This window comes from Manacus candei, unplaced genomic scaffold, assembly GCF_025592945.1.
Source record: "Manacus candei isolate 608988 ecotype Guabito, Panama unplaced genomic scaffold, ASM2559294v1 h1tg000035l, whole genome shotgun sequence".
Taxonomy (NCBI): domain Eukaryota; kingdom Metazoa; phylum Chordata; class Aves; order Passeriformes; family Pipridae; genus Manacus; species Manacus candei.
Window position 1 is genome coordinate 278080 of NW_026138083.1, and position 14020 is coordinate 292099.

General features: G+C 48.2%; 1 protein-coding gene across 2 annotated transcripts in view; it reads right to left on the minus strand.

The window, feature by feature from the left end:
- The window catches only part of LOC127473372 (sodium/potassium/calcium exchanger 3-like), a 186596-nt gene that overhangs the window by 86900 nt on the left and 85676 nt on the right, over window positions 1-14020 (minus strand). For both annotated transcript variants that reach the window (XM_051792900.1, XM_051792905.1), the window contains exons 7-11: window positions 10355-10429; window positions 6473-6498; window positions 4768-4821; window positions 3088-3221; window positions 414-574 (exon numbers count right to left, since the gene is read on the minus strand). In XM_051792900.1, the coding sequence (XP_051648860.1) occupies window positions 414-574; window positions 3088-3221; window positions 4768-4821; window positions 6473-6498; window positions 10355-10429 (450 nt within the window). The remainder of the gene's footprint in view (window positions 1-413; window positions 575-3087; window positions 3222-4767; window positions 4822-6472; window positions 6499-10354; window positions 10430-14020) is intronic.

Here is a 14020-nt window from a genome sequence, read left to right on the forward strand (position 1 = left end):
CACTAGATAAATCTCACACTTAAATGCAACTTTTACAAGAGAAGAACCAGTGGCTGTGGAATTGACTCCAGGAGCACTCCAAGACTAGGGACAGACTAAGTGCAGACTCAGGGGAGCACCATATTATTAAACAAGTGCAAGTGATGTTATCAGATCAATGCAGGGGGCACCCCCTGTGAGAACACTACAGGTAACATAAACTCGTAACAACCTGAAACCTGCTCTGCTAAAATCTCCACGTGGACAGACAGCAAGGGATGATTTACTAAAGTCAATGTCAGAAGGATAAAATATGAGAGAGGGCTATCAGGGATCCCGAAGAAACACAAGAGTTCCATTTCAACCCAAACACTGCTAACAGGAAAAGGTAAAATGAGAAGGAGAAGGGCTGGTGAGGGAGACAGAAGACACACCTCGTTGATTAACATGCGGCTGGCCATGGAGAGCCGTGTTTTGGGAGGGAAATGGCTGGTTATCATGATCCGGAGCCCAGCCTCGGAAAAGGAAAGCTGGTGTGGGTAGGCAGAGAGCAGCTCATCAACCATGATCACCGAGGCTTTACGGTGGAAATTTCCTGCAGCCAGGGAACAAAAAGAAATTGAGGTCTTCTTCCAGCAGTCTCTCTCTCTGGCCTATATGGCTCTCAGAACAATAAACCCACGGGTTCCAGAAGTTCTTTGTAAGAACCATTCCTTCAGCTACCGCCACTCAAAATACGCCACCTCTGTCCTTGATGTCTGCCTTTTACACATCCTACATTTCTGTCTTCAAATAAACTGCCAGTATGGTATTGCCACTCATGCTCCTTACAGAGAACTCCATCTGCTCTGCACAGTTCATCACAGGTCTGGGTTAGGCAGCCCACTGCTTCCACAGCAGCTATCCCACCAAGGCAGAAACTCAGGAAAGCTGCACTAATTCCAGTTATCCTGCACTTCCGTGGGGATATTGTCCTCACCCACCAATAATTAACTGTACACAGCAGCAAAGAAACCATCCCTGTGTTCCTGCGAGGTACCAGTGCAAACAAAAAGCAGGTTTCTGCATCCTGGCCTTGCAGCTCATGGCTGGGAAGTGCCACCAAACCCAGCAGTAAGAGCATGTGCCAGGGTGGCCCATGGCATGGGAGCAAAGGGACAAGGAGAGAGGGGCAGGTACCCTAACTGTGCTCCACCTGGGGCGTGGTGCTCGTGCCTATTGCCTCTGGGGTTCATTCCTCCTGTGCCTGGAGCCTCCTCAGGCTGTGAATTCTGTGCCAGGACTGGAACTTGGCAGGAGGGAAACCTCAGGCCTTACCTGACATATTTCTGCTCTGGTTTACTAAAATCAGTGCTGAACACTGGTAAATGTTTCGTGGCATTACTGGTTTTTACCATCACTGTTAGTCTTACAGAACAGTATCTCTCTGGCCTTTGTGTCACTTTTTTTTCTGACTGTTGGATGAATCCAAAATAGTCAAGTCAACTCCTCAGCTCCTCCATATCAAAAAAAAAAAAAAAAGGAAAAAATAATCAAAATAGCCAGACAGCTTTTCTTTGTGAGTTTTTCCACACTAGCATTTGTTGAATGGCACCTGGGGGAACTGCCCCAAACACAGAAATCCTTCTGTTTCAGGTCTTTTTTTCTTTGTTCAGAAAAGGCCCTCAGAAAACAAACAGTGTCTGAAACCCTCAGGGCACTCTGTTGGGCAGGTGCTGTTTGTGACCCTGTGCCCCTGGCTGGGACAGACAGCAGCACCACTCGTCTGTCCAGGCCTCCAGGGGCCCTCTGCCAAGGAAATACAGGAACAATCCTCAAGGAGATGAAGCAATGCTTTCCTCTTCCTTCCTCAGCCAGTTTGAGTAACCACAAGTGTCCAAACCAAAAAGTTACCAGCAGCTGAGCAGCTGTCATGCAAAGACACATTGTAGGGACATTTAAACCAAATCCCACTATCAGAGATAACCCTGAGGGCACTGAGTAAAGCTGGATGGGCAAAGCCTGAGTTTACAGTCACTGAGTTTTCCTGGTACAGAGTATCTTGCCAGCACAGATTGCTGTGACAGAGAACAAAAGCAGATTCCCCAAATCAGAGTGCACAGCACTTCTAGCAGCCTTCCCTCTGCAACAGGCCTCTGCCAGATCAAAGGGTTTGATTTCATGTTTGTTGCCTACTGCATATAGACTATGCCTCTCAATCACCAATTGCAGGAAAAGACCTGGTTTTTTAAATTTACGTTTTTGTAGACTAGCAAAACAAAAGGGGCAGCCCATCTGTAGGCAGAGACCAAGACTGATTTCAACATGACAGAGCAGCTTCTTAGGCTAAATCCATGTCTCAGGGCAAGGGGAGGTGTTATTCCTGAGGACAGGTGCATATAAACCCCAAGCAGTCACTGCACATGCTTGTTGAATGTTTCAAAGACAAGAAAAACCCACTTCAAATACAGTTTAGCACACGCTTGCAAATGCAGACATTGAACTGCTGCTGCTGAGCTATGGGGTGGGGAATTGTTTTTTAAGCTGAAGAAACACCATTATTTTTATACGTGATCATACTGAAGTTAAACAGGAGAAGATCTCAGCCAAAGTGAAATACCCTTAAAGATCACTCACATGGCAAAGCTGTGCACATTCAAGACAGCACGTGCAGTAAGAGCACACCGCTCAGACCCACACAGAGCCCTCACTGGGAGAAAAGCGTGCACTGGTCTAAGCAGGGCCTCCTCCTCTGCTCAGCTGATGCCCCTTTGGAATGGAGTTAAATTTAACTGGAGATGATGTGAATGGGCAATGTCAGCGCAGAGTAACAGCACCTGCAGGAGGACTCTCAGTGGCTATAATGGGCTCGATAATCAGGCCCTGTGCTTGAAGGAGTCCTTACAGCCAAGCACTCGTCCAGCAGCAAGAATTACCTGGAAGAGGCCGGAGCTGCCTCCACTGGCACAGGCTGTGATGGCTGGGCTCACCACACTGTGCCCCCACCCCACCTGCCCACCACTGTTTCATGGCTCACAAGACAGCAGCAGTTCACACCCTGAGAGCAGGGACAGGCTTGTAAACACTCAGAATGATGCAAGTGAGAGAGTGACTTACTGGAACAGTTACCTTTCTTTAGTAACACCACGGTGGCGTCGCAGTTGCTGTTGTCGTCCATTTCCGTGTTGCTGGCTAAGCCGTTCACCATGTTTGCAGAGTTTTTGGTCTTCCTCTCAAAGCAGTGATGTATGGTTGAGTTGTACCTGCACAAAAGAAACAAACTCAGGATGTACTTTTACTTTGTGAGTTTTCCTTTCCTAGACTCGTGTTCTGTGCAATCCAACTAAGGGAGGGAAGAAAACTCCTCAGGTTTTAGGGGGTATGCCAGAGCACAGCAAATTGTACACCGTGCCATCTCTCTGTACCCAGAAGGCTATGAAAGATAGAAGCCATGAATATTGAATGACATGTATGCTTATGTATTAGGTGTGATTAATATTCTGTATCATGAGTAACCATTGCTTGTCATCATCCAAGCTTATTTTTTATCACATAATCACACCTGAGTATGTGTTGTTTTACCTGGGATGACCTCCCACAGAAACACAAGGCCATATGCTCAGTTCATCTCTACTGTGGCAGGGAGGGGAATAATCCTTGTTTCTTAGAGTACCCAGGAGCTGACACAAACACGAGCCAAGGGTCTCACCATGGTGCTCAAAGGCAAGGGTAGACTCCTGTGAACAGCTGGTCAAGGTACCTAACCAGGGCAGCAACCTTTCCAGCTAGATCCAAACAGGTCTGAAACATCTGTTCACACCACAGCATTGCTTTCAGGGGAAAAAACAATATTCAGACAGTACAGCTGTCTTGCTGGTCAATTAATTGTTGCAAGGGTGAAGCTACCCACCATGTGAAAGTTTCTAATTATTAGAAGTGAGATGAATTCTGGCTCATGTTCCCGTCAGCTCAGCCTCAGTGTTTCACTGTTCTGAGAATTTTTCTCACAATATTTACTCTACTCATAATTTCAAAACAAATCTCTACTCTTACTTACTGAGACAAGACCACTGGTGTGCTTGGCAGCTGGTAGGTTTTGTTCGATGTTCCAGTTTAAATCTGGGTTTCCTTTCCACTGGCTTTTGAAAACAAGACAGGAGGAGGAGAACCAAACAGCAGAACAGACTGGTTTTACTAGCAGGAACTTGTGTGAGAGAAGTCACACAGGTCACATGCTCAGAAAATCACTGCTGACTGTGCTGCAGTTTTATCATGGGTCTCCAAGCAAGCAAGAACTACAGCAGAGCTTCACACCCACAAAAAGCAGACTGCAATCTCACACCTGTTTATTTCCAAGTAGAGATGCTAAAGTGAAGTCAGAAGAGGCCTGCTTTGGTGGGACTTGAAGATGGATCCAGGTCTCTGCTCTGCCACAGACTTGGGTGTTAGCCTTGGTCTGTTCACACAGTGCAAGATCCATAAAGCACAGATTCATAGGACAGTTTTAGTTGAAAAAGACCTCCAAGATCATCAAGTCCAATGTTAATCCAGCACTGCCAAGCCCACCACTAAGCCATGTCCCTTAGTACCACATCTACATGTCTTTTAAACCCCTTCAGGGATGGTGATTCCACACTAGCGTGGGCAGCCTGTTCCTGGATAACGCTTTTTGTGGAGAAATTTTCCCTAACAGCCAATGTCTGGCAGAACTGGAGGCTGTTTCCTCTTTTCTCTGTCGTGGGGGCTGGGTGATACAAAGGGAGCAGGGAGCCTTAGAGTTTAAAAAAGCCGAGAGCACGTTTGACTTACTTCATTATAATGATGTAGATGACATACATCAGCACTAAGACTAAGGACTCCCACCTAAAAACAAGAGCAACACAAACACATCAGAGCAGGGCACGGCAGTCAGCTGCCCGAGTTCAGCCACTCCCCCAGTGGCACACCACATGCCTGCAGAAAGGCCTGACCCTCCTGGGCCGTCTTAACACTCCTCTGTAAAAAAGGGATGCACAAAGAAATGGCTCACACATCCATGCATGATGCCTCCCTTGTTTTGTTGACTTCTGCTCTGGTTTTACTTGGCCAAATCGGCCTGTCAGCTAAGAACAAGTGACACAACTCAGGAGCTCAGTGAACAAACCACACACCCAAGGACCACTGAGACTCCCGTAAGGACAATAACCATGGGGGCTGGGGCTGAGGCAGGGGAGCAGTCCTGCTCTGCCTGCATGGCTAAGGCAGGGTGTGGGGCTCTGTGCATGCTAAAGCACACTGAGCACGCAGACACAGCCCCAACAAGGGGCAGCTGCTCCTTCGCCCCTGCTGCTGCTGCACGAGCACTGAGAATGCAGCAGCACCACTTTGAACTGCTGACTGGGTACCGACAGGTTTATTCCTCTGCTGTTTCTGGGTCAAACTAATGAAACAATGAAACTTGTGTGAAAACAAAATATGACTTCCAGAGCTTGTTTCTAGGTAATCTTCTTCATTGGCCAAAACGCTCTATTCTGCATAGTTCCCCATGGCAAACTGCTAGTCCTTCTGGAAATCACCCCTTATTAGACTCTATACTAAAACTCACGGGCCACTTGCTCCTTAAGGATTTTGAGACACTGCACAACCATATCAATATCTCATGCTCTGCTTCCTGCAATTCAACACTCGGTTTCCCCATTGATATGTTTTTGTTGAAGGGCACAGTTAAGCACAACTGGGCCTCGAGTCAATTTTAGTAAAAAAAACCCAAACAAACAAGCCACAAGAAACAAAAACAAAAAACAAACAAACAAACAAAGAAAAGCAAGCCATTGCGAGAGCCGGTGCTTGAAACCCGGCTCTGAAATGCAAGACAAACCCCCGCCGAGAGCGAGTGAGGGAAAACAGGGAGCCAAGCGGCCTGACGCTCCCTAGTGCTTGTAATCCAAATTACAGCGGCTGGGAGCGACACCAAAGCCACCTGCACTGCCACCTCCAGCCAGAGAGGGACTGGAAACAACACCTCGAGACCAAAGCAACTGGCAGCACACTTCCAAAAGTGTCTGAAGCCCTCCTAGCCTACCGTACCTACTGCACCGCACATCGATGGGGATATTAATTTTCTAATTTTTTTTTAAACTGGTCATTCACTCTTTAATATCGCCTCAGGAACGTTCAGTTTTTTAAATATTTAAAAATCCAAATAATGGAATACAATTATTTAGGACTGCTTGGGTGGCCCCTTCTGGCACATGCACACTCACACCTTTACTGAGCACACAGCCATCCCTGGGCGGCTGCAGGGTAAGCAGAGGGCACTGACTGCTGCTGCTGTACCAGGAACAGCCTGAACAACACTCTCCTGGCCTTTCTAGCGCAAAAAATTAGTTTTCTAGCCCATCTTGTGCTGATGTTTCTCACACAGCAGGAAACTGCTGCCCTGCAGAACTTTCCAGCTTCCCCCTCCTCCCCTGAGGAACCCTAATTGTGGCAGCTTTTGTGTATAACCAGAAAAAATGGAAAGGGATTCACTTACCAGGAAACTCTTTCGTCATAAATAAACTGTGGAGAAAAGGTTTAAAAATAGCATGTTATACACAAAGCCATAGCTGAAAACAGCTCATCACGTGAGGCAGGAGACAGGGCTTGGGGCAATGGCATTAAGCTGAGGTGTAGTTTGGCACTGCCCTCCTACCCAGCATTTGAACTTCTCAACCCTCAGTTTCTCTCACCTAGTCAAGGCAGGCAGGTACTCGGAATTCTGGTGTTAACCAGGGCTATTGCAGCAGTTACAGGGAAAACAGCTGGGAGCCAAGAAGGGGCTGCACACCTCTGACCCACTTGGCTGGTCCCACCGGGACACGGCCTCCTCCTGGGCCTGGGGAGGGCTGAGGGAAGGACCAGCTCCTTGGTGAGGGCTGAGGGAAGGACCAGCTCCTTGGTGAGGGCTGAGGGAAGGACCAGCTCCTTGGTGAGGGCTGAGGGAAGGACCAGCTCCGTGGTGAGGGCTGAGGGAAGGACCAGCTCCGTGCTGAGGGCTCAGGGAAGGACCAGCTCCTTGGTGAGGGCTGAGGGAAGGACCAGCTCCTTGGTGAGGGCTGAGGGAAGGACCAGCTCCGTGGTGAGGGCTCAGGGAAGGACCAGCTCCGTGCTGAGGACCGAGGGAAGGACCAGCTCTGTGGTGAGGGCCGAGGGAAGGACCAGCTCCTTGGTGAGGGCCGAGGGAAGGACCAGCTCTGTGGTGAGGGCTGAGGGAAGGACCAGCTTTGTGGTGAGGGCTGAGGGAAGGACCAGCTCTGTGGTGAGGGCTGAGGGAAGGACCAGCTCTGTGGTGAGGGCTGCCAGGGCAGGTGCAGGGCTGTGGTGCAAGGCACACCCCGGCACTGTCAGGGTGAGCCCTCAGGGTGAGCGCCACAGCCCGCACCGGCAGGTGGCTGTCGCGGCCCGCCAGCCCCGCGCTCCCCGTTCTCGCCGGGCACGGCTGACAAGGGACCCGCCGTATGCCAGGAACCCCCCCGCCACAGCCCCCGCCACAGCCCCTGCCACAACCCCCCCCCACAGCCCCCGCCACAGCCCCCACCGCCCGGCCCCTCCAAAGCGCCCACAGGGAAGTGCCACATCCACACCAGGGATGCACATCCACGGCAAACGGCAGGGAAAGGGAATAAGCCCCTGAGAGCGGAGCGAACGCTCCCCCTCGGCCATACGGCCACGAACAGCAACTCCTGTGTGACAGCCGAGTTACACCGGGAGTTACAGGAAGAAAACACGATCACAAAACGCTGTAAATTACAGCTCCCAGTCACCGTGATCTAATCTGACAAGGCCTGTTTTAGGTTACAATGTGTTGGTGTGATGGGACATAAGCATGAGCATTGACCTTTGGGACTAAAAACAGCGCCCATCCCACTTTTGCCACTAATGACTCTGACTGTGTCCCTTCAAGTTAAGATACACAGGCAATTTTTTCCGTTCAAGGGAATTAAAGAGTACATTTTGCCAAGTTCTACAAGAAGACAAGGTAACGTTGCAATACTATTATAAGGTTAAAAAAACCCAGGGCTGAATCAAGGTGAAATAAGCACAGTGAGTGTGGTTTATCCACTTCTAACCTCTGTGGTTTAGAGTTCACTCACTCTTACCAAATGGCCTGGAGCAGCAAACACAGGTGAGTCTATACTGCTCTGCTATTTCTTAAAACAGCATTGCACTTCCTTTCCTAGTGCAAATGGAAGGAGACAAAGTTACATTGATTTAACCAGCACAGCATCAAGCTTTTTAAAGCTGCTGTATCTCAGCACTGGTAAGAATATATTTATTACCCCTCAGGTGTATTTACGATTAGTGAAGACACCAGTGGAGTGCAACTTATAACACAGCACCACGAGCTGCTGTTCGAAACACCACAAGAGCAACCTTCTAAAAGCAATATCATTCTTCAAGATTGATGATTCTATTCCAGCTGCAGAGAAGTCCCAATGCCCTGATACGGCAAATTATCCCTGCATACAAGGCTCTGAAGTGTTTTTTAAAAGGAGCACACAAACCTCAGGAAGAGGGAACCACAGGCAGGTTATGGAGCCTGTGGATCATCTCCCAGCTGAGCCATGGGGGACTGAAGAGTCAGAATTTGAGAAAAAATGTCCTGCCACCTCAATCTGATTCTGCCTTAAAAGGACAGGAAAGATTAGAGCCGCTGTGAAGCCAGGGGTTCCCTGGCGAGCAAAGGGGAGGAGAAACTTCTTAAACTGAAGCAGTGTTTGACTCTGAAAGGAGAAATCCTCATGTACCATCTACTGGGGAGCAATATTGCATAAAAAAGGCTTGGTAAATCAGCTGGAGAGAAGTTTAACCACTTAAAATGTTCTCCCTTCCTCTCATCTTCCTCTGTTTTTCCCTAACAGGTGGTGAAGTCACTTGCAATGACTGCTACGGAGTAACACAAAAATACACGGGATGTGCTCCACATCTCCCAGGCCAAATCAGCCATGTAGTGCTGTAACATGGGAATGTGAGTTCTGGCAATGCCTTCAGGCCTCTACTAATGCCTGCAGTTGCACAGTCCTGCTCCCCTGGTTATGTGAAGTGCCTTGAACTTCACCCCTGATAAGATGAGAAGAGGGTGCATATACCTGGAGAGAAGCTAACTCAAGGCTCAGGGAAAAAATAACCCTATCCTGATACTATGGGGTACATCCCAAAAGAAGATGACTCCTATAGTTCTGTAAGTATGAATAATAGCTTATGCAGCAATAAAGTATCAGAGAAAAGTCTTATTCCTTATAAGGACAACAGAGATGTCTGTTCCACAAGCCATATAAACTTTCTCATGGCACAGAATATGTAACTAGGAATTTAAAGAGTCACTGGATGGACACAATACAATAGAGAATGGTTCTCCACATCTTGAAGTAGCTGACAACCATAGGGGTGAACCAGCCACGAAGAAAAACCTGCTTTGCTTAAAGAATTTGAAATTGATGACAGAGTCAACAGATTTTCAACTTGTTTGCTACCATGCAATAAACAAAATGCCCAGTCCAAGCACCAGGAGGCTAAATGCCAGGCAGCTGCCCACATCTGTGCTTCCTGTGGAGTAAACTGAGACATGCAAGATCCCCTTCAGACTCCAAACTGCCCCTCTTGCTCACATATGGAAGTTAACCTCACAAAATCACTCTTTCTTTTTTTCTTTCTTAGGGAATCTTAGGGCACTAGACGAGGCTAGGGGAGAAAGGAAAAGCAGCTGTTACTGGGAAACTAAATTTTTTACATTTCCTCACATTGTTTGGTATTGGTTGCAAAGGTATTGCTAAACTGACAGCAGTGTCCTTATCTAAAATTTGTGCTAACACTTTTTCACTGTGTAGCCCAATTCTGAGGCATTTGGAGCATTTACTGAGCTTGATGAACACTGGAATATGCACAGCACTGAAAATTGCTGAAACTGTGGCCTTTGTTGGAGGACTTGCTGCCAGCATGCACTGAACAGACCTGCCCCAGTTATGTGTGGAAAAACTAACATTTTGTATTTGTTCAGGATCTCTTTCCCCTGGGCACAAATGCTGCCTCCTTACAGGTTAGTACACATTTTTTAGGAAACCACAGAGGTTGTTGCTGGAGATCACTGAAGCATCCCCTGCAAGGGGGCTCAGCACAGGGTTTTAGCTCTGCAGCCTGTGTCTGCACTGGGCTGATGCAGCCCACACCAGCTATGGCTCTGGACACTCCATGCCCTACCCTTGGGCCAAGCTTTCCTGCAGAACCACGGAGACTACAAGCAGTTTTCCACAAGCACAAATCCACGGGACTGCCGGAGCCAGGATTTTAGCTACGAGCCTGTGATTCCACAGCAGGTTCCCTTTACAGGTGGCAGTAGACACAGGCTCCCACAGAAGAACAACCTTCAAAAACTTACCACAATGAGTGCAACGACAGACAGGGTGTAGTAGATTGAATCTCTCAGGAGACTCCACGACGACAGCGCAACAACCTGGGGAAAGAGGCAAAGAGAGGATGTCAGCCAGGCTCTCACCAGCACCACTGCCACGACAGCAGCGTGTGCCACAGGCCAGCCTGACCCTCGGGGTGAGCTGGACTCCAGGAGGAGACCCAGGACAGGCAGCACCTTCTGGGGCTCCTGGAACAGCTGAGGGACACGGGCATGGCCAAGTCTGAAGCTCCTGCAGACTCGGCTGTCCCCAGGTCAGGCTGTGTGTTCCCAGGGCAGCCTGCCTCCAAGGAGTCCGCCAGGGCAGCAGGAAGGGGCTCAGCTTTACCAGCACAAACACACGGATCGGTATCACTACAGCTCTGGGTGCATCTCCACAGGTTTTGGGACAAATACTCACATTAACACTCCAGCAAAGTGACACAAACAAAACCGAGTAATTTATATGCAGTGGAGAATAAAATGGCATTGCTATGCAGTTCATGTCACTTGACACCTCCCAAAGCCACAGAAATGAGGAGGAATTGTCACTGCAGGCTGAACAAGCTCACAATTCAGAACTTAGAAGAAAAAATACCAGCGAGTAAATTAGTCTTTAACTTCATAAATAGTATTCAAAAGGACAGATTGAAGCAGTTATGTGGTGGTAACATCTTCAGTATGAGTCTATCTCTTGAATCTAGGAAGTCCCCTCATGTAGAAGCTTCTCCTCAAATCTGTATTTCCCATTTCTGGAGTGCATTTCAAACGCTGTGGGTCACATCCTTCACAGGTGTAAAGCTGATGGAGGCAGATGGGAGATGCTTCATTTACACTGACTCAGACCTGAACATATAAATGAATTTTCTGACCGTATCCTCCACTCATGCATATGCACGAATTCAGTCAAATGAACAGTAACTTTATTTTCTTTTCTATGGTAGCTGAAGAAAGGTTCTATTTCAGAGTGTTAGCAAAACCGGTTCCCAAATTTCTCTTTCTATTAACTCTTACAATATTGGAATTTTCCAGAACTGCTAGCAAAACAAATGCTGTAAAAAGATACTGACCATTATACTTCAAAAATCTCTGCAGCCTCTTAATACTATGGCTTTTTTATGTGGATGTAATTTATGCCCAGTGTAAAGTCTCTTTATGCAACCACTGCCATGTTAGAAACTCCAATCTGAAATAAAAAAAGCAGGCCTTTAAAGCCCTTGAGTCAGATGAGATTTATACCAGCTGACAATACATTTCAAGGCACACAGAGATAGATGAACGGACAATGCCTTCTGATGAAAATTTCCAAATGCAGAAACATAGAGATGGGGTCATAATTCTATTCAGAGATTCTTAATTAAATCTCACATTTATAGGCCGTGTGCCCCTTCATCCTGACTGAGCAATTTTTGTGTGAGCGTTTATAAAATACTTTGACATTATTCCACTGGGTTTTCAGGATGCTGCTTAAGGTCCTCTGCACTTTGCTCAGCATGGATGCTGAAATTCAAACCCCAGACAAGTGCCCATCAGCTGTCTCTTGACCACTCAGTGGGGACTGAACTCAGCAGCCCTGAGCTGAAAAGAACAGCTCTGAAGTCCAGGCTTAAATGAGAGCATCCCCCCAATGAGCCCCTGAGACTGACAGTGCCTGCTCCCCTGCACACCACAGCATCACCTGTGGGGTTAAAATGACCCATGTCAGATACCAGGTTTCTGCTTGGTAAACTTTCACCCTGCAACCTCTTACATGCAATGTTTACTACTCGGAATGATTATTTCCCTTTTTAAATGGCAGGAGAGCAGAAAAATCAAGATTTTATCAGTTCTAGCTTGATTTCTGTCATTTGTAACTCCTGAAGCTGTGACCCCACCCAGCACACACGATCTCCTCCACCTAGCACACACACGGAGTTCAGCCACCAGAGAGAAAATCCCAAAAATCAGGCACCTGCTGCCCTTAGCACTGAAGTGCAAAACACTCAGTAGCAACATACACCATGCCCCATCCTATACTCCTGGCCCACCTTAGGGCTTCACCATTTATCCTCTGTAACACTGACCCCTCTCTCTTCTGCTCTTCCACATTATTTCTCTCACCTTAGCAGCGTGGCAGCTCTTCTCCCATGCAGGAGATGCTCCCCCCAGAGGCCATCCAGCTGGCTGTTGTCCAGCCTGCTCTGCCCCCAGACAAAGCCCATGTCACAGAACAGGGCTGCTGCTCCCCGGGCCAGGATGTTTGTGCTCCCGCTGCAGAGTCCAGAGGGGTGTGCACTCCTGGGTATTCTCTCTGCTCAACTTCAAGGGCAAGTAACCTAATCACCTCCGTGTTCTTCAGGGATCTTTTTCACTCTGAATTGCTTTAGGGTTTTCCTCATCTCATGGCCCATTCTTTGCTTGACATTCTCAGGCTCTGATCAGCTGCAAACACTGCTGGGAAATGCTAGGCTTTGGAAGCAGTCTCCCTAATCTTGTTTCTCTGTTACCCTCTGGCACAGAAGGTCTAGATTTTTAGGTATTAAGAGCTAATAACTTAATTGGTTAATGTGGAGAGGCAGGAATGCTTGGACGAGGGTGTCAAAAGATTAAAGGTAATCCCTGCAGCGATTAGCCTGAAGAGTCTATGGAGGTCAGCAGAGATGTGCCAGCAGTGAATCCACCACTGGCCAAAGGCATCCAGCAGCAGAGAATCTGGGTCAGACTTCATGCTCCTCTTTGACGGGGACTGCACAGAAGTGATTCAGGAAGCTCTTCCCCACCCTAGCAGAGGCTTTTGAATGCTTGTCTGTGCTGACTGACAAAACTCCTGCTCACTGAGACCCCTTGCAAGCCCCTGAGCCACAACCACCAGCTGTGAGGGGCTGTCAGCCCCTTCCATCAGTCGCAGTGAGACGCAGCGGGAACCTCCTCGCACGCTGCTCCTGGTTTGCAGGGGCTACCCTTGAGCTGAGGGGGAGCTCTTACAGCCTGCTGGGGTCCCCTCCAGAAGGGGCTGTGCTCCTGACACTGCTGTTCAGCAAATCCTTGACACAACTTCAAATCAACCCCATGGTAACACAACAGGATCTCCTGCCAAAGCAAGACAGACGACTAACTGCTGGCCACTGTTACAGGAAGCAGTGAACTCGGGTGGAGGTCAGGGACAGATTTTCAGGGAAGCAGACTGGCCATAGTTTGGAGTTAATACATGTCTTATGCCTTTGGAATTATAGAAAAATAAAATGGGTTCTACCTCAGGTGCCAGCTCTCGTCTCTGATGAGGACAGGAAGACAAAACCCAGCAGCACTCTACTTCCTCGTGGTTTGCAGAATTCAGTCCCCAGCAAAGCCCTGGTTTTACCTCACAGCAACCAAACCCAAGCACTTCTGCAGATGCAACACGTGCACAGCTCCCAGATGCTGCAGTGGTACCGCTCAGCACTGTGTGCATCTTGCTCCCTCTTCTGCCCAAACACAGCCCCAGGAACAACCCAACCAGGATTTGCTCAAAGAGAGCCTGCTGGGCTCACACTGCCTACCATCTCTCCAGAGGGTCCAGAGTTTCAAGACATTCTTACCTACAGACCACTGTGAAATCTTCACCTATTGACAGCATTTATTGTTGGCATTAACTGCGTTGGTAATAACAGTGACGTTAGTTGAGGTTTAATTTTA